Raw genomic sequence first — 20,407 nt, 5'->3', positions numbered from 1 at the left:
CCTGGGCCCCTAACTCCCCCCAAAGATATTTACAGTCTCTTCTGAAGGTGGTGGGGGGGGGGGGGGGGCGGAGGAGGGGAGAAGGGAATAAATGTGCCATGATTAAAATGTTGAGATTGTCATAATTTTACACCAACACGTGATTTAAATTGACTTTACCAATACGTTGGATTTTGCAACCCAAAACCTCCTGCACTTTTGCTCACCCACCCCAACCCCCCACCTCTCCCCCCCCCCCACCTCCCCCCATCACTCATATGAAATGGTGCCAATGAACACTTACGCACACGAGGACTTATCTTTTTTTTTCCTTTCCCTCGTCTCGAAGGCGCTAAATCAAATCAAATGCAAATGCAAGGATTATTATTCTTTCTTTCTTATTTTTTTTCCTTCCTACCTTGCAATGGCTTACGTTTGCGCTGTGTTCTTCTGCCATATATATATATATATATATATACACACTGCATATTGTGTGTGTGTGACTCTGTGTGTGTGTGTGTGTGTGTACGTGTGTGCCTTTCTGCAAAGTATACGGTCAACTCGCTTTACGGTATATTCTGCCAAGCGCTTCGAGACGTCTCGAAGGCGCTAAATCAAATCAAATGCAATGATTATTATTCTTATTATTATAAGAATAATAATAATATTATAAGAATAATAATTATTATTCTTACTTTCTTCTTTTTTTTCCTTTCCTACCTTGCAATGTCTTATTTTTGCATACACAGACACACACAGTATTAACCCCTCCATCGCTGCTGGGTCGTGCTTGGCTCTTGCCTGCAAGCCCACAAGAGCAAACAAACACCCCCCACCCCCACCCCACACAAATAAAACTAAACCACAAACCACACAGGCGAGAAAAAAAAACTTCTTTCGACCTCACGCCAACGCGACACGGATTCGGGGCACTGGTGTTGTGTGTCTGTGTTTGTGAGTGCGAGTGAGTGAATCACTTTCTTCGTTTAAGTGCAAAGGAGAAAAAAAAAAGGGGTGGGGGGGAGATCTGAGGGGTGGATGTGTGCGGTGGGTGGGGAAAGTGGGGTGGAGATCTTTGCAAACCAGATGCTTTGCAGCTGAATAAAATATATAGGAGTGGAGAGAGAGAGAAAGAGAGAAAGAGAGAGAGACACGATGGCCCGCAAATATGTTCTTGGTTCCTTATCTCTATTCATTCCTGACCAACACATGTCATCTGGGAAAGAGTCAAAGGAAAATCGTCCCTTGACAGAAGCCTACAGCTGTCAGTGCAGTGTCTACCAGGGCTGGGACCATACCAGCCAAGCTCTCTCTCTCTCTCTCTCTCTCTTTCTCTCTCTCCCTCTCTCCCCCCCTTTTTTTTTTGCATGAGAAGTAACCCATATGTAGAGCTTCTATTGATTCTTCTTTTCTTTACTCCCCTCCACACACACACACACGCACACACACAAAGATCGTGGGTTTTAATGCAAACAACAAGCCGGTGGGGGTGGGGGTGGGGGGGGGGGGGGGGGGGTGTGGTGGAGATGGGGGTGGAAGAGAGAGAGAGTTGGGGTGACAGACCCAGAAGGAATGAACACTTAAGTAACAAAGAAGGGTATTAAATACAGGAAAAAGTTAGCTTTTTAAGCTTAAAAATAAAGGGGGGTGGGGGGGGGGGGGGGGGGGGGGGGGTTAATCCACACACAAGGCGCATGTTTGCGTGTGTATGTGTCCTGTGTGTGTGTGTGTGTGTGAGTGTGTGTGTGTTTGTATGTGTGTTTTTTTGTCCGCCTAAAACGTGCAAACTTTCCCCAAAATACTTCGCCTCTCCTGCGAGTCCCTATGAATCAACCTATTTATTGTGTGTGTGTGTGTGTGAGTTTAAAGTGTTTCTGCAATCGTTCTGCTAACCGACAGATTCGTTTCACGTTATATATATATATATATATATATTATATACATATATACACACACATACATATAAAGAAAGGTTAAGATTATAGGGAAGGATTGGAAACCTTTTTTTTTGCACAGCAATTGTCTCAATCGTCATCATTTAACAAAAAAACCTCGCAAGCAAGTGAAGATATTATTATTATTATTATTATTATTATAAGGTAGCGACACTGCAAGCTGTCAAACATGGGCAGACCAAATTGTTTGGGAGTAAAAACATAGATTTCGAGCCATTAAAGCCATACAGTTCTGTGTGTGTGTGTTCTTTTTCTCGGATTTATTGGAATAACAAGGCCGACAGCCCTTTGACAGATGAACAGAGGCTGATAAAACATACTTAAAATAACGTGTACTAATTCGACTGTATAATGTTTATTGAAAGTTCTCCCCCACCCCCCACTTAAACTCACAGAGTTCAAACACCGCCCAGCAATTAAGTTGACTGAGTAGCTGAGGTGTTAATTAAAAGTAGGACAGCAAAGGAGGGCGAGAGGCGTTTAAAATTATGTAATCACCATAAAAAGGCACAGGATGTTTGACTTGTCTCCATTTCGGTATTCCGCAACTCCACTGGAAGTTACTTTGAAGACTGGAAGTGTGTTTCGGTTAGTGTGTGAGTGTGGGGAGATTTGCGAGAACAGTCTGCGGCTCAGTCGGTAGCACTCTCACCCCTGAGTCAGAAGGTTGTAGGTTCAAGCCCCATGTCTAGACTTGAACTCATATGCTTGTAGTCTAAGGTGACACTCCAATGCACTGCTGGGGTGGGGTGGGGTGGGGGGGGGAGTCGCATTGTTGTGACAACCTTCGTATGAGACGTCATAACATAATAATGTTTGCATTTCATACAGCTAACGCCTTATCGCGTTGTCAAGACGTCTCAAAGCCGCTCACAGGACGTAGCGTAAAGTTGGATTGACTATGGGTTGTTTGGGCCAAATCTTAGACCCCGAGGTCCCATCTGTCCCGTTCAGGTGAATGGTTAAGATCCCATGACACTATTGGAAAAAGAGAAGGGAGTTTTTTTTTCTCTCTCTCAGGGTCCCGGCCAACCATTCCCCCAAATAAAAATTGGGTCACCGACTCCGCGGCTGTTTGCGGGTCAGTGCTGTGCTCGAGTTGCCTACTGCCGTGGCCCACAACATTACACAGTCACTACACTTCACAGTAAATCCCGTGAGACGCTTTGGGATAGTCCTCCCCACCCCCAGCGTGAAAGGCGCCTGTACCAAATGCAAAGATTATTATTTCTAGCCCTACTCAGGCACAGTCACTACACTTTACAGGGAATTCGATGGAATGCTCTGGATCAAATGCAAGACTTATTAATATGACCCCCCCCCCCCCCCCCACACACACACACACACACACTTCCAATCATAGTCTTTGGCCGCCTGTCTATAGAGACTAGACATCACCCCCCCCCACCCCCACACCCCACTCCCCCCTCCCCCCATCCCATTGGCTCCACAGCAAAATGATCTCAAAAAGGCTTAAAATAAGATGACACAAACTAGTTTGACGCTGAAATTGCGCTGTTATTTATTGTCTCGGGTTTTAACAGCAAACCCCACCCCCCACCCCAGCCCAGGATGCATCCCCCACCCCCACCCCCCCCCCCTTCCCCCGTTTCCATCGACACTTAACCCAAGGCGCAATTCTCCATCCTATTTTCCAAAAAAAATCAGTACTTTTAACGAAAACATCGCATTTGCAAATATCTCTTGCCCTCCTCCCCTCTCCCTCTCTTAACCCCCCCCTCAAATGATTGATCTATTGATCTAGCAAGACAACCACTAAACATCTAATGTGCCCCCCCCCCCCCCCACACACACACACAACACACGAGAGAGCGAAGGTGATAAAAATGAACCGTTCAAACTCGTTCCTAAAGTCTTTGACTGTTTTTTTTCAGGGGACAGGACTTCAAAGCCTAAAACGCATTTGCAAACCAGATGATGATTTTTTTGGGGGGGTGTGGGTGGGGGGGGGGGGGGGGTGGGGTGTGGGGAGGGGGTGCGTGGAAGGAAAATAGACCGATGCAGGTTATTTTATGAACTCACCCTCACGTTGGTATTCTGCTGGAAATGTCATGTCCCTCTGCTGTTTGTTGTCCATTTTTCACTGTGATTGGATCCGGAACCCAAACCGCTTGTCATTCAATCTGATTCAAAGGTAAAGTCACGAGATGGGACTTTCTTCTGGTTTTTTTTTTCTTTCGCAAAACGATTTGCAAAGACCTTTCATTGCTTACCCTGCTGGAGAAATCAGTCCTTTCCTCGCAGATGACTAAACAGACGCCCGGGGGTGGGATTGGGGAGGGTTGGGGAGGGTTGGGGAGACAGAGAAATAGACAGAGAGAGAGAGAGAGAGAGGTTGTCTTCAATAGAAAACGACAGTGGTTTAATTTCAACTCTTAGTAGCAATCGCACCAAAAATAGACTACTACAGTGTGTGCAATAAGCACTTAACAAAGGGATTTAAACCCCCAAAGGCCTTATGGTTGGAAACATCATTTTTTCTTGACTCCAAACCGAACACCCCCTCTCTTCTTCCCTCTATTTCTCACCCCCCCCCCCCCCACACACACACCCCTCTCCCTTTCTCTCTCCTCGCCTGCAAAGCTTCATGTCACAAAATAGCAATGGGGTGAGTAGTCTGGGTGGGAGAAATATTGCAAAGATCCCGAAGCAAATACATAATGCTTAAAGAAAATGGATAAGAAAAAAAAGTGTGAGGGGAAAGGAGAAGGGTGGTGGTGGTGGTGGGGGGTGGGGGGTGAAATACAACTATACAGTACCTAAAACTAAAACAAAACTGACTATTCTTTATAGTCGAGTCGATCTAATGCAAACGGGGGGTTGAGGGATGGTTAGAGAGAGACAGAAAGAGAAAGAGAGAGGGAGAGAGTAGATGGTGCAATAAATGAATACAACTGTACAGTACCTAAAACTCAAAAAAAAATGGTTATTCCCTCTAGTCGAGTCGAGGCAATGCAAACGAGAGGGGAGGGTAGAGTAGGGCGGGTGGGTGGGTGGTGGTGGGGGGGTAGGGGTAGAGAGAGAAGGGGGGGGGTGTGGGTGTTAGAGAGAGGAAGAGAGAGGGAGAGAGAGAGAGAGAGAGCATGTGTGTGTATGTATGTGTGTGTGTGAGAGAGAGAGAGTGGAGATGGTGTAATAAATTAATGGTTACCATGGAGTTGTGTTGGCTGATTGGACGGGGAGAGGCAGTGACGTGCCAGAGATGTGAATAAGGTGTGAGCCAGACTGGGGGGGGGGGGGAGACATACAGTCAGACTGAAAGCCTGAAAAGCGGCTGTGGTGGTGGTGGTGGTGGTAGTAGTGGTGGTGGTGGTGGTGTTTGTTGGTGGCTATACCGAGCACTGAACCTGGGCAACAGCAACAGCAACAACACCAGCATCAGCAGCAACAGCAACAGCAAGGAGTTGATTGTCATGTTGGTCCACATTACTATAGCTGGACAGTAAACACCAACTCGGGACATTTCTCTTCCAGATTCAAGAGGACCAAAAGAATCGAACCATGAGATCCAAACCTCTGCTGGCCACAGGCTTGTCACCTACCTTTTATTGCTGGAGTGTTTAATTCCTTCTTTTTTTTTTTCCTTCCACATTCTCCACCCTCTCCACCCCAACCCCATCTCTTTCTTTCTTTCTTTCTTTCTCTCTTCTCTCTCTTCTCTCTCTCTCTCTCTCGTCTCCTTTATATCTCTTTTTGAGTGATGTCAGCCAATGCAATAGCATTTGCAGAAAGGGAAAGAGATAACGACTGCTCACAGGTCCACAAAGCGATCCTGTGACATGAATTAAAAGTTAACAACGTTGTTTTGGGGGGCTTTTTTTTTGGGGGGGGGTTGTTTTTTTCCGGGTAGGGGGGAGGGTGGGTGGTGGTGGTGGTGGGTGGTGGAGGAAGGAGAGAGGGGTCTTTTAAAAAAAATCATGCAGGAGTGAGTAAAACAATTTACTCCACAACTGTTTGGAGAGTGACAGCTCTGTGTAGATTATTTTTCGAAGTGTACAGCAATTTTTTTTTTGGGGGGGGGGGACAAGGGAAACGAGGGTGGGGGGGTGGGGTGGGGTGGGTGGGGGGGGAGGTTTTTTTATATAACAGGAACACAATTCTAATTTCGTTCAGAAAAAGAAAGGTTATCGATTCAAGACTCCTGCGTCTCTGTACCGGTCCTGTTGATTTTTATTTTTATTTTTCATTTTCGCTCTCTCTTTTTTTTTTATCTTCTACCTCAAAAAAAAAAGAAACGAAAAGAAAGAAAGGAGAGAAAAAAAAGGAAGGAAAGAAAGAAAGAAAGGCTAGTCACTTCATCCGTTGGTTCTGTTGTCCCTTTTTGTTGCTTTCATATCTATCTTTCTCTCTCTCTCTCTATATATATATATACATAAATACATGTATATCTATATCTATTAAAAAAAGAAGCCATTCTTCGGATCAGACCAGACCAGATCAGATCAGACCAGACCCGGACTATTGAGGAGACCTGTTATATTTTTTTCCAGCCAAATATCTCAAACCGTCAGCTATCTCAGTTACCTGGTGGACAACCCAAAGACAATAATGGTTCACTGTGCGGGGTGCGAGAGGCCTATTCTCGACAGATTCCTTCTCAACGTCTTGGACTTAGCTTGGCATGTCAAGTGTGTTCAATGCTGTGAATGTAAATGCAACCTCACCGAGAAGTGTTTTTCGCGAGAAGGGAAACTCTACTGTAAAAGCGACTTCTTTCGGTGAGTATCTTTCCCCCTTCCTTCCCCCCTCTCTCTCTCTCTCTCTCTCTCTCTCTCTCTCTCTCCTCTGAGCCTCTCCTCTTTATTCGCGAGAAAGGGGCTTTAAAATTATCCTTAAAGCAACGTCAATTTCCCGTCTTTTATCTTTTCAGACACCACTTTTGCAAAGATATCGCGCGTGTGTGTGTGTGTGTGTGAAAAAAGAAGTGTAAAAGGTAGAGAGGGGCGATGTAAAAGAAAGAGAGAAAGAGAGAGAGAGAGAGAGAGAGAGGGGGTTTATTCAGCCTTTTAAAAAGCGGTGTTCGTTTCACCCATTGATATCGAGGGAGAGATTTAATTTTAGCTATCGATGGGAGTGTGGGAGAGGAGGGAATTTTTTTCTTTAAACCTCACTTTTTCGAAGATAGGGCTTTCATACAGAGAGAGAGAGAGAGAGAGAGAGAGAATCTTACTTCCTGGCTAACTTGAAAGCCAACATAAAAACACGTTCGTTACCTTAACTTGTAATAATAATAATAATATTAACTTGTACCAATCAAAGAGAAAGAGAGAGAGAGAGATTGAGAGAAATACTAGATTCGGATGAATTAGTCTACCCCCCCCTTCAATATCTACCATCGTTTAAAAAGCATTTGAATTCGAATTAAACACTTGAATTGGGTGGACCTGAAACGAAAAAAAAACGTTCCCGATTTGTTTTGTGTATCGATAAATATACATATATATCGTTCAGTCTCGGTTTAGCGACTTGGTTGATCGAATGGTGTAAAATGTGTATTCCAGTTGGAGAAAAAACACGATTGAGGTGTGTGTGGGTGTGTGTGTGTGTGTGTGTGTGTGTGGAGGGGTGGGGGGCTAAGGGGTGGAGGGTGTAATAGCACATTTCTTTTTCGGAGGCAATTGAAAAGCAAAGGGGGTCAATAACGGCGGATCTTAAGAGGGAAATCCACTGGGTCTGTCTGTCTCGCCCCGTGTGTTTTGTGTTGTTTAGACTGTAAACTAACGACGTGATAAGTGGTTTTGAATAACAAAGTGTTTGAAGAGGAAACCCGAGACAAAAGGAAACACAGACAAACCCAACAAGACTTGCCCCAACACACTTGCACTTTGGGCCCTCCTCTTATTCCCCTACCTCTACCAACCCCCCCGTCCACCCCCCCACCCCTCCCCCTCACCCACACACACACACATCCAGAAACAACCCCCACTCTCAGACCTCCTGAGTAACCGTAGATCTGTTGCTAAAATACCATTCGACATTACAATGCATTTATTTCATGTTATATTTAAAGCAATGCTCCTTCCCCCCACCACCCCCCCCCCCACCCCCACCACCACCACTACTCTCTCTCTCTCTCTCTCACACACACATTCTCTCTTCCCCAACCCCCTTGATTTTTTTTCTGCTTCCCAAACAAATGAACCCGAGCTAACTTTCTTTATTTCGTTGGGAACCGACCGTGCAAACTCCACTCTTCTTTCCAAAGCAAATGAGATAGAACATTTTTTCCCCCCCACTTCTTGGCAAATGAATATCGTGAGATATAACAAAAAACAGTGTAATAGTTTGGGACATGACATGTGCTGACAGACTGACTGACCGACTGCCAGGAATGGTGGAAGGCGGACTGGGCTTGACCTTGGTTCTTCTTTCGTCCAGCAATACTCTCGTGTCCTTAAGACGCGTTGAAATGGACTCAAAAGTTCTTTTAAAGTTGATATCCATCTACCAACCCCCACCTCTCCCCTCGACGACCGCACCCCTCACCCCCAACCACACACACACAAAAAAAAAACCCATACAAAATCCCCTTTTTCGGTATTGCCTTAAAAAAAAGCGTGTGGACACCCAGTCAAATAGTATGGGTTGACTATTTATTGCTGGTCAATAGGAACCCATGTCTTCAGCCGACGTCTCTCTCTCTATCACTCTCTCTCTCTCACTCTCACTCTCTCTCACTCTCTCTCACTCTCACTCTCTCACACTCTCTCTCACACTCTCTCACACTCTCTCACACTCTCGTTGTGAGTAAGGAGGTGAAAGTCAAGTTTGCCCATCGTTCTGTACTGAACTGTCTGTACTGAAATCTCCTGCCCCCCCCCATCCCCCTGCCCCCCACCCCCCCACCCCCTGGATCATTACCTCGTCATCGCTTCAATCTGATCTCCTGTTACCTGCACTTGACCTAATCCCAACAGTTTTTTTTTAATGCCTATTTTTTTTCATTCTATTTTGCTATTCGATTTTTCATTACTCTTCCCCCGCCAGTGATATTTTATTTGACCCCAATTCTAGTAGATTTGGGTTTGTTGTTTTTTTTTTGGGGGGGGGGAATTAACTAAAATCCTTCTTGTTAATATTTCCACACCCACCACACTTTGTTTTTACTCTCGTTATATTGGCAGTGGCGGAAAAGATTTAACAACTTCAACAAAGTCGAACTGTCTGTCTGTCGCTCTGTTTGAGGTTCTGTTAAATTGCACCTTTTTAATGTAAAGACGGATAGTAAATTCAGACGCACTGTCCAGTACACACACATATATATATATATATATCTTTATATTATATTATATATCTGTTAACATGAAAACTCAGACTTTTACGCCGGGCAGTACGCAAAATAAGTGCACTTTTGCCGACTTTCTTTACCAAGAAAATCTTTGATTAATCAGCTTTTTGGAGAGAACAGAACCGCAATTAGAGACCGTGTAACCGTTGTTATTTTTTTTACTTACTAACCCTGGAAATTACAAGTCTGCTGTTGGCCTATAGATTGGGTGAGAATGATTTTTTTGTTTCTATGTCGATTGACATATAGAGAGGATATACAGACGGTTGCGGTAAATATCTAACAACTTCATCAAATATATATATATATATACTTATAGAGACACCCATTTCTATGTCGATTGTCACACATGTTATGTATAATATATCTAAAATATATATTAATATAACATATACACGTTAAAGGGCAAAAAGGGTTGTCATGTGAATCGGTCATGAAAGTTAACGAGTGAAGCTAATTTGGGGTTGGGAACCCCAATATTAGTAGAACTATCACTCTGGATTGCTGTTATAAATCCGAGCCCCCTCCTCCCTCCCTCCCTCCCCACACACCCCTTGCCCCCCACCCCTCCCTCCCCCAATAGTCTGGTGCTTTTCGACATTATCCTCCCATAGATTTCTCATCAATGATTTTCAGTCGTGTTTGTATAAGTAAAAACTGGGTGATTAATCTCTTACACAGTGGCCGCTTACAGTAATCGCTATTTCACGCGCTTTTCAGGCGTTGGGTATAAATAAATACACGGATCCTCCATAGCGTTGTCTGTGTGTGTGTGTGTGTGGGGGGGGGTGGGGGTGTGGAGGTTAGGTGGGTGGGGGGTTATATGTTAAACCTTCTTGGGCGCTTTCGAGAGGCACTTCACGGTGCAGTGTTGGTGAAATCTGAAACGTTTCAATCCGTTCAGTGGGAATATAAATTTTTTTTTTTTAAAAAAAATTGCCTTTACGGTGTTTTGCTCCGGGAGGGGGTTTGGATCTGTGAATAAATAAGTCAAGCGTTCCATTTTGTTCTGTGTAGAACCATGTAATGGTTTCTTGATAGTATACATAATATAATAATACCTGTGTGTATGATACACACACACAAGCGCACACACACATATATATATTATATATGTATTGTATATTTTGTTGTTCTCTTTTTTTTTTTCCAGGCGTTTTGGTACAAAGTGTGCTGGCTGCTACCAAGGCATCTCGCCCAGTGACCTCGTCAGAAGAGCGAGGAGTAAAGTATTTCACCTGAACTGTTTTACCTGTATGATCTGCAACAAACAGCTTTCCACGGGCGAGGAGCTCTACATCATAGACGAGAACAAATTCGTTTGCAAGGACGATTTTCTAAGCAGCAATAATAACACGAAAGAAAACGGCACTCTCTCAAGTAAGCCCTCTCCCCCCCCCAAAAAAAAAAACAGCCACACATTTAGTGTTAAAGTAACCTGGTTAGTGCAGGAGCTCAAACCGCTTAGCTTCGATTCCAGAGCTGTTTATTATTATTATTTTTATTATTATTATTATTATGAGTGTGTGTGTGTGTTTCTGTGTGTATATATTAATGATAATAATAATTGATGCCAATCTCTCATCGACGCTCAAATATCCTTATCGCTAAAACTGTGTTTCACGAGTATATATATGAGTTATTACGATGAATAATATTATTATTAATAACAATAATAATAATAATAATCCTGGCATTCGATACAGCGCCTTTTCACGTCGTTGAGACGTCTCAAAAATCGCTCCACACGATCAAGTGGATCGACTGCGTATTTTTGTGTGGGGGGGGGGGGGAGACGTCGCACTGTTGGATTAAAACACACACACACTCACACACGCACTGATTTCCTTTCCCCTCTCGACGATCAAACCCTTGAATTTTTTTCGGTGAATGTGTATTTTAAAAGAGGCAAAAGAGAAACGAGATCATTGATAATAATAAGAATTGATAATAATTGAGACAAACCCCCCTCTCTCCCTCTGCATCACTACCCCCCCCCCCCCCCCCCCCACACCACCACCTCCCGGTTAATATTTTCTTGCGCTGCGAAATTAACTCTAAACCATTGGTAAAGTGAAAGTAACTGATGCCTCACCAGTAATTTAGAGCCCCTACAACACTACAAATCGTACCATTTGGATGTTGGGGGGGGGGGGGGGGGGGTCCCTGTTTCACTTCGACAGTCCGAAGGAGATCGTCGCGATGACCCCCGACGTAACATTATCACGAAGCGTGCAATTTCGACGCAGAGCCTCGTCGCGTCCTTGGAGACGTCTCCGAGCGCTTCAAACGGGGGGACGCGTTGCCGAGCGGATCGGCTGTGCTGCGCGTTAGTATTTTGCGGGTGAAATCGTGGCGCGAGTTTCTGCTGATAAAAGCCCCAAAACCTAATGGTGATTCGTTTTTGTTTCGTGTGTGTGCTGTGATTGTAACAACACCTCTCACCCCCACCCACCCCCTTACCCCCCACCCACCCCCACACCTCCCCAACACCCCCCCCCAACCCCTGCTCTTGTCTATCTGGTCTTTGCCCCGAGTAGCAGTTTGCAGCGACCCGAGTTTATCGCCCGACTCTCAAGACCCTCTACAGGACGACACGAAAGACTCGGAGAGCGCAAACATCTCGGATAAAGAGACCACCAACGCCGAGAACGAGGAGCAGAACCTGGGGGCCAAGCGCAGGGGCCCCCGCACCACCATCAAAGCCAAGCAGCTGGAGACCCTCAAAGCGGCTTTCGCGGCGACCCCCAAACCCACCCGACACATCCGAGAACAGTTAGCTCAGGAGACGGGGTTGAACATGAGAGTGATCCAGGTAAGAGAGGTCTGGCAATAAGGGGTCATTAATAATCGTAATAATAATGATAATAATAATGATGATGATGATGATTTGATGCAGCGCCTCATCGCGTCGTGGAGACGTCTCAGAGCGCTTCACGGGATAAACTGTGAAGCGGATGACTTGTGTGTTTTGTGGGTAGGGAGGAATGAGCTGAATGTTACATTTGTGGACATATTTGCACAAATTTGCACAACTATGTGATATATATCTGGTTATATGTGCGTGCGTGTGTGCGCGTATGTGTGTGTGTGTGTGTATGCGCGTATGTGTATATGTATGTATGTGTATATGTGTGTGTGTGTGTGTGTGGAGGTCGTTTAAACCGAGATAAATAGCGAAAAACAGGCGACAAGAGACGTGCGTTTGAGGATCTTTATAAACTGAGACCCAATTGTATTTTAGGAACCAGGTTGACTCGGGATTTCAGAGGAGGTTTGGGGGGATATAGGGACGAGCGCTGGAAATGGTTTAAAGAGGGTTTATTTAACACGAGTGTGTGTAGTGCGGGATAAATGACAGGGGCGGAAATAAAAGGGAGGGGGGGGGGGAGAGGTGGGGGAGTGGGAAGAGTTCAAAGTCGGATACGTGGTCAGGGATATATCGCAGGGAAATAAAAACCCACAACAGAGCAAACCAGAGGGCAAAGTAACCAGTAACCAGTCTACTCTGAGTGGGATCTGAAGGTATGAGCCCTGAAATGGAGAATCATGAGAAATTGTGCTGTATTCAGGGGTCACAGCAAGTCCAGCCAAACACAGCCAAGCGATAATTATAAACCAGACCCCAAAGTAATCATTGTGAGAGTTGTGCAAGTGATTCAAACCCGGGACAAGTCAGCTGCTCAGAATGGGAGCAGGTGTGCCGTACTGTGCCAGCGAAGCCGGGTTTGAAACACAAGGGGCTGTTTTACGCACACACACACACACACGGGCCAAAGGAGAGTGGGAGACACACATACGCAGAGGAGAGAGGGAGAGAGACAGAGAGAGAGAGTGGGAAAGTCAGAGAGACAGACAGAGAGAGAGAGAGAGAGAGAGAGAAACCACAAACAAAATGAAACCCTGTGAACGAGACGTGCGGTTGGTACACACACAGGTTTACCTGCAGCCAATTCTAACTGAGAAGTGTAGACCCTGAGAGTATAAGCAGAATTCTTGTGTAAAAAAAAAAGAGAGGTAAAAAAGGGCTGGAAAGAAAATTGCATGGGAGGGGTGGGGGGGTAGAGAGAGAGAGGGATTAACTACACTTATTCTAATCCAGGAATGAATACAAGGGGACACCTAATCCCGCTAGAGGGTACACATGGCTATCACCTCATTCGACCCAGGTTAAATATAGAACACATTATCCCAAGTGAGGGATAATTACTTGCAGTCTCACAGGGCACAGTGAAATTAATTTCCCTAGTTTTTCAACCATTTTGGGGTTAAAAAAAATCTATAAAAACCGTTCATTAAAGTGATTTGAATTCCCCTGTACTCTTGTGCAAACCGGGCACATACAATACATGTATATTATTATTATTAATAATAATAATAATAATCCTTGCATTTGATATGGCGCCTTATCGAGTCGTTGAGACTCTCGAAGCGTTTCACAGAATATTCAGTACTTATAAAGTGTGTATTTTGTGGGTGAAACATTTGAGCAAACTGATTTGTTTGTATATATATATTTACATATATAAAAGCCAATCAGTTTGATTTATTGCACTTATTTTTTAACGAATGCTCTCCCGCTTTTTGTTTCCTTCAGCAAGAAACTCCAGAATCCGCCTTTAACGCGTTAATAATAATCGTATACTTTCTACGGGGAAAGGTCGAAAGATATTTTTTTTAAAAAAACAAATCATCATTTGTTACCACACACACAGAAAAGAGGCACAGATATCCTGATATTTCATAACTGTTTTGCTCACTGATGCTATTCTAAATCGGGATTATTAAACGATTGGAATAGGTGTTAGGATGATAGTTACCTCCACCGACCAACAACTGCAGTCACTTGTCTGTTTGTGTGTCTGCGTTGTGTGTGTGTGTGTATGGGTTGTGTGTGTGTGTGGACTGTGTGTGTGTGTGTGTGTGTGTGGGTTGTGTGTGTATGTGTGTGTGTATGGGTTTTGTGCGTGTGCGTATGGGTTGTGTGTTCGTGTATGGGTTTTGTGTGTGTGTTTGCGTAAGGGGTTTGTGTATGGGTTGTGTGTGTGTGTGTGTGTTTGTGTGCGGGGGGGGGTGGTTTTAACGGTGTGAATTCAGGGGAGAAATGAGCAAAAATAGACAAGGTAGACTGGATGGTTTCATTCTTTAGTTGTGGGAAATTCTTCCTGCCTTGTTTGTCATTTGATAGCAACACCACAATGCACAAGCAAGGTAGTTTAACCCTTTAACTTAATTCTGAGCTACGGGGAGGGGTGGTGAGAGGGGGAGGGGTGAGTGGAGGGGTGGGTGGTGGAGGGAATTGAAAAGATATTGGTGGCATTGCAACACAAAACATTGATTTAATATTAATTAAGATTCAATGTTAACCCAGGTGGCTGTCAAACTGAAAGGCATGTGGTACTTACTTTCTGTCCTGACCCCCCCCCACCCCCCACCACCACCACTCAACCACCATCACTCCCCACTCTCCTTCCTCCCTTCTCTTTTCCAGGTCTGGTTCCAGAACAGGAGGTCCAAGGAGAGGCGAATGAAACAGTTGAGTGCTTTGGGGGCCCGGAGACACGCGTTTTTCCGCAGTCCCAGACGGATGAGGCCCCTGGGAGACCGCCTGGACGGGACAGACATGATGGGCAATGGGCCTTTCAATTACTACGGAGGCAAGTTCTCAATTCGTTTTTTTATGAAACACTCCCCAGGATGTGCTTAAGCAACTTATTATTTATTTAATGGGGAGCGCGCGGCGCGAGGTATTGGCTGACCATTGAAATACTGTATGAAGTTAGCCTTTTATTGACCAGCTTTTGGCTGAATCACAGATTGCAACGGGGGCAGGACTTTCCATGCTATTTTAAGGTTAAAGTATCTATTCTCCACCCCCACCCCCACCCCCCACCCCATTCCCTCACCACCACCACCGCCTCCCTCCTCCTCCTCCTTCTTTTCTATCATCCACCTATCAATGTCATATCACTTTCCAACACACTTTCCACCCAAAACACTGATTGTTTTTGGGGGGGGAGCATGGGGTCTCAATTGAAGCACCTCTCTTTCTCCCCCCCCCCCCCCACCCCACCCACCACCCCAAATACACACACACACACACACAAATAACAATAGGAAAGAACTGTGTTCTGTGTACCACAGAGCTGAAGCACAAGGAGAAGTGAGTAAGTGAGCTTTAGCCTAACACGACCATGTAATGCACCATTGCCTTAAGGGCGACGTTTACTAGTGAGGATAGTGGCTCATTCTTAAAAGGGACAGACTGTGCAATCGGCTTATATGGGTTTACAAGCTTTCCCGTTGCACTTGATAGTTAATAATCAAGGTGATTTACAATAACTTCGGGGTGTGAAGCCGTGAGTTGATAACGGGCTTGGTGCCCTGCTGAGTTTTATGTTTGGAAAACGTACTCCACACTCCTCTGTCGTCAAGCAATACACGTCGACTCACTTTACAGTATATTCTGTGAAGGGCTTTGAGACGTCTCGAAGATGTGATGAGGTGCTCAAATAAATACCTGCAAGGATTATTCTGCTTATTATTATTATTATTATTATTATTATTATTATTATTATTATTGCAAAGGCTGTGTCTGCTAATAGTTCTGGGCTGCCAAATGGGTTGGTACACCCACGATTTGGAAGTTTCTCAGACAAAGCTGCCACGTGGAATCCTTTAACGCAGTGAGAGAGTTAGTCAACGCCTGGTTAGAGACTCTTAAATGAATTACAACCAGAAGCCTTATTTTTTTGCTGTGTTCCCCCCCCCCCCCCCCCCCCCCCCCACCACCACCACCCTCTGGGGTGGGGAAGGGGGATCACCATGCAGGAGGAGTTTTTTTTTCACATATAAACATGGTGGGGTGGGCTGGGGGGGGGGGGGGGAGGTTTTGCTGAAACTGTACAGTGCAGCAAAGAGTTCACCAGCTGATTTGCGACACTCTCCCTCCCTCCATCCCTTCACTCACCCTCTCCTTTCCCTCCCTCCCTCCTTCTATCCCTTCACTCTCCCTCCCTCCCTCCATCCCTCACAATCTTGCCTCCAAGTCATTCTGAACGGGACACGTGGGTTTATATTGTATGGAGATAAGAAAAAGTACTGACTGCCTGACTGACTGACTGCAAATCACCGCGTTACTCATTAACACCAGGATTAATACCAACTCAATCCCGAACTCCTATTCCTTAACGACCCATAACGCTTCCAAAGCCCTTTTCCTTCCTTCCTTCCTTCCCTCCTTCCTTCCTTCCTTGTACCAGCGTCAGGCAGATAGTGTGATAATGTCAGCTGGACACGAGGTTTCCCCCCACTCTCCCTCTCTCTTTCTCTCCCCAAACAATGTTTACACGACATTAATAATGATATTAATGTAAATAATTGAAAGAAAGAGACGTCCAGAACGTGTGATAACCCTCAGCTTCCCATTCCGCCACCGGTTAGGGCGTCAGAGTGACATTTGTCACCTCGATATTGCTGTTTGCAGTGAGACGTGTGTTTTATGGGACTACATTCATCACATTACTTATGGAAATTAACGTGTACGTCGGGTTGAATTGGAAGATAGTCGGCAGGAAAATAGGAATGACAACTGCTGCGATTCCAATTGATAAATTTCCACACACACACACACACACAGAGCTGAATTACAGACACACACACAAATTCCCCGAAAGTGGGTTTTACCACCAACTAACCACCACGTTGGTTAGTTTTATATATATATATATATATATATATATGAAGAATGAGAATTATTTGGGAGCGAAGTTTTGAAATACACACCAACAACACACCCCCACAAATCTCCTTCCATTGTTCTGATCGATTTACAACGCACCGTTTCAACGAACCGATTTTTTTTTTCGGGAGTTATTTCATCCGCGCAATTGCAGGGATAACGCACCCAACACACACCACACACACAGCACAGCTCTGCACTGGATCTGCTGGATGTCTCCCCCCCCCACCCCCCCCCCCCCCTCACAAAAATTGCACACTCAATCCACCCACTTTACAGTGCATTCTTTGAAGCGCTTCGATACGTCTCAGTGGCCCCGATGCGGCGCTGTATTATTATTATTATTATTATTATGTATTATGCAAGGATTATTATTATTATTTCTATTATTATTTTTTAACACATTTCGCGTCCAAGCTGTACCTTAAATCACTTTTCTCTCCCCACAGCCCCCCCCCCCCCTTCCCCCCAAAAAAAAAATTGTCCTTATCAAATGCGAGGGTCAAATGCAAGGAGTGTTATTCTTGTTATGACGGTTATGAATGTGGGTACCACTTTTTTTTTAATGTAACATCATCGGGACGTGGGCGGTCGGGGTTTATTACAAACGTTGCTCTTTGAGCCCTGGGATATGATTTGATGTACTGTATCTTTCCTAGGCTGAGGGGGGGGGGGACTGTAAAATGTCATTAGCTGAACGTGTGGGTGGGGGGGGGGGGGGGGGAATAGCTGTGTGTGTGAGAGAGAAAGAGAGAGAGAGAAAGGGAATACTTCTTTCTGTTTGCTGCAAAATGAGAGCGAGTGAGCATTATTCAAAACCCTGATCCCTGCTGAGCCAATCCTTCTGTGTGATAGGGATTAATAGCAAGAGATGGTTTGCTTGCAAATCATCACATTTGGTTCAATTTTTCCCCTTCACTCACTCACTCGCTCGCTCACTCACTCACTCACTCACTCACTCACGGAGATGGGGGTGGGGGGAAATTAAATCAACCAAACAAGGGCACCACTCTCTGATTTCCAAATGGGACGCAAATTAGAAGGCGAGAGAGAGAGAGAGAGAGAGAGAGAGAGAGAAGAAAAAAATAATAATAATACCCTTTGATCGTTGTTTGCAATACCCGTCGCGCCTCACACTGTGAATTCACACAACACTTCTGAACCGCAGACTTTTTTTTTCCACAGACGCGAAGGCGTGTAAAAGGCTCATTAGCTAAAAGAGAAAATAATTCTCAGCATTATATCAACACAACACACACAACACACAGAGAGAGAGAGAGATGAGAGAGAGAGAGTACTCCCACTCCCCCACTCCCACCCCCCAACCCTCCCATCAGGACGACTCTGTTTGTTTTAACCATCGCATCAAAACCAATTCCTAATCTCTTATTTTTTTAATAAAAAATAAGAGATTATCTCTCGATTTTTAGCTTGGGGTTGCCAGTGGATTTATTTCCAAATTAACTTGCACAGAGAAAAGGCAAGCGGGGGGGGGGGGTTTGGCGACCAGAATTGGTGACCAGAAGAAACGTTTGGGTTTTCCTGGAGAGGCAGAACAGAGGAGGTTCGGGTTTTCTGTCTTAGGAACTGGTTCTGACTGAAACAGGACCCGCCTTCAGTGGGATGAGGAGCTAATCAATTAAATTAATTAGGATTTGTGTGTGTGTGTGAGAGAGAGAGAGAGAGAGAGAGCATGTGGATTGAATTGCAAATTTAGGAGCTGGCGAGAGGCAAATGATTTAAGATGCGAAACGTCTTTCACTCTATAAATAATAATAATAATAATAATAATTCTTGCATTTGATATAGTCATCACGTCGTTGAGACGTCTCAAAAGCGCTTCACGGAATACACTGTCAAATAATAATATAATCCTTGCGTTCGATATCGCGCTTTTCACGTCGTCGAGACGTCCCAAAGCGCTTCACGGAATGCACTGTAAAGTGAATCGACTGTGTGTGTTTTTTTGGGGGGGGAAACGCTGCAACGAAAGGAGGGGATTTCTGATGGAAAAATCTCTCCAATTTGAAAAAGCTTTCAAGACAACTTAGCGCCTTGATTGAACTTTTGGCCGCTCCGCTTTTTATTTGGGGATTGTTTTCATGTGTTTGCAGATTACTTTGGAGTCGCGCTGTGTTTTTTTAAAAAAATCTATATATATATATTACATATATATTAAATATATATATATATATATTCGCAAGAAACACACAAAAACAAAGTGGATTTGTTCGGGTGTTGAGACCGTTTTGCTTGTGCCGTTTTTCTTTTCCACCCCAATTCCCCCCCCACCCCCCAACCCCCCCCCACCCCCCAACCCCCACCCCCCAACCCCCCCCAAAAAAGACCCAAACTTTTCTCAGCCCTAAAGTTGTACAAAAATGTTATTTTTTATTTGTCATATCAATTATTAATGTTATTTGTTGGTAAAAAAGTGTTACTTTGGTTGTGTGTGTGTGGGGGGGGGGGGGCTTGTGTCTGTGGGTATGTGTATGTGTGTGTGGGGTGTGTGTGGGTGGGGGGGTGTGTGGGGGTGGGGCTTGTGTGTGTGTGTATGTGTGTGCGGGGTGTGTGTGGGGGGGGTTGTTGTGTGTGTGTGGGGGGGGTTGTGTGTGTGTGTGTGGGGGTTGTGTGTGTGTGTGGGGGGGGGTTGTGTGTGTGTGGGTGGGGTTGTGTGTGTGTGGGGTGTGTGTGTGGGGGGTGGTTTCTGTGTGTGGGGGGGGTTGTGTGTGTGGGGGGAGGGGGGGGTTGTGTGTGGGGGGGAGGGGGGGTTGCAAAAAGATCAAGGTGCAAAGTGGGATTCTATTTATTTACGTATCTATTTATTTATGGTATCTATTGATTGATTGATTGATTTATCTCTTTATTAATGAATTAATTAACGAATTAATTAATGAACTAATTCATTGATTTATTTGCTGATTTATTGGCCCATTTACTCGCTGGTTTGTTTATTTGACGATTTCCCCTCTTGCCGCCACCGCCCCCCCCCCCCCACCACCGCAGATTACCAGACGGAATACTACGCCAGCAATTACGACTTCTTCCCCCAGAACGCGCCCCCTTCGCAAGGGCAGACGCCCGCGGAGCTGGGTTTCGTACCGACCCCCGGCCCTGTGCCACCCCCTCTCGGCGGGTTGGAGCACCCGTTGCCCGGACACCACCCGGCCAACCTGCAGGCCACCGGCGACTCGCAACGCTTCACCGACATGATCTCCCACCCTCACGGCGACTCGCCCAGCCCCGAACCCGGGCTGACGGGACCCTCGCTGCACTCCATGGCGGCTGATGTCTTCGGCTCCGGCCCCAGCCCGGCCTTCTCCCTGTCTAACGGGGCTTACACCGGCCACTTGTCGCACCCGCCTCCAGAGATGAACGAAGCTGTCGTGTGGTAACTTAACGTCTGGCCTGGCGAGCGGAAAA

At 45.3% G+C, this 20,407-nt stretch overlaps 1 protein-coding gene across 1 annotated transcript; it reads left to right on the top strand.

Annotated features, from left to right (window-relative positions):
* Positions 1 to 6,321: 6,321 nt before the first annotated feature.
* Positions 6,322 to 20,407, top strand: LOC121849778 (LIM/homeobox protein Lhx1-like). The gene is made up of 5 exons (XM_042338667.1): positions 6,322 to 6,673; positions 10,397 to 10,623; positions 11,784 to 12,058; positions 14,735 to 14,900; positions 19,991 to 20,407. The coding sequence occupies exons 1-5, from the start codon at positions 6,504 to 6,506 to the stop codon at positions 20,377 to 20,379; spliced, it is 1,227 nt and encodes a 408-aa protein (XP_042194601.1). The 5' UTR covers positions 6,322 to 6,503; the 3' UTR covers positions 20,380 to 20,407.

The sequence above is a fragment of the Callorhinchus milii genome, unplaced genomic scaffold (genome assembly GCF_018977255.1).
Source record: "Callorhinchus milii isolate IMCB2004 unplaced genomic scaffold, IMCB_Cmil_1.0 Scaffold10, whole genome shotgun sequence".
Classification (NCBI taxonomy): Eukaryota; Metazoa; Chordata; class Chondrichthyes; order Chimaeriformes; family Callorhinchidae; genus Callorhinchus; species Callorhinchus milii.
Note: the sequence above shows the minus strand (reverse complement) of the source record. Positions and strands in the feature narration are given on the sequence as shown.

What these genes read in the sequence shown, in the direction of transcription:
- LOC121849778 (XM_042338667.1), top strand. Translation starts at nt 6,504, where the DNA reads ATGGTTCACTGTGCGGGGTGCGAGAGGCCTATTCTCGACAGATTCCTT. An exon ending in TGTAAAAGCGACTTCTTTCG is followed by an intron (nt 6,674 to 10,396) that starts GTGAGTATCTTT and finishes TTTTTTTTCCAG; the next exon opens with GCGTTTTGGTACAAAGTGTG. An exon ending in GCCTTTCAATTACTACGGAG is followed by an intron (nt 14,901 to 19,990) that starts GCAAGTTCTCAA and finishes CCACCACCGCAG; the next exon opens with ATTACCAGACGGAATACTAC.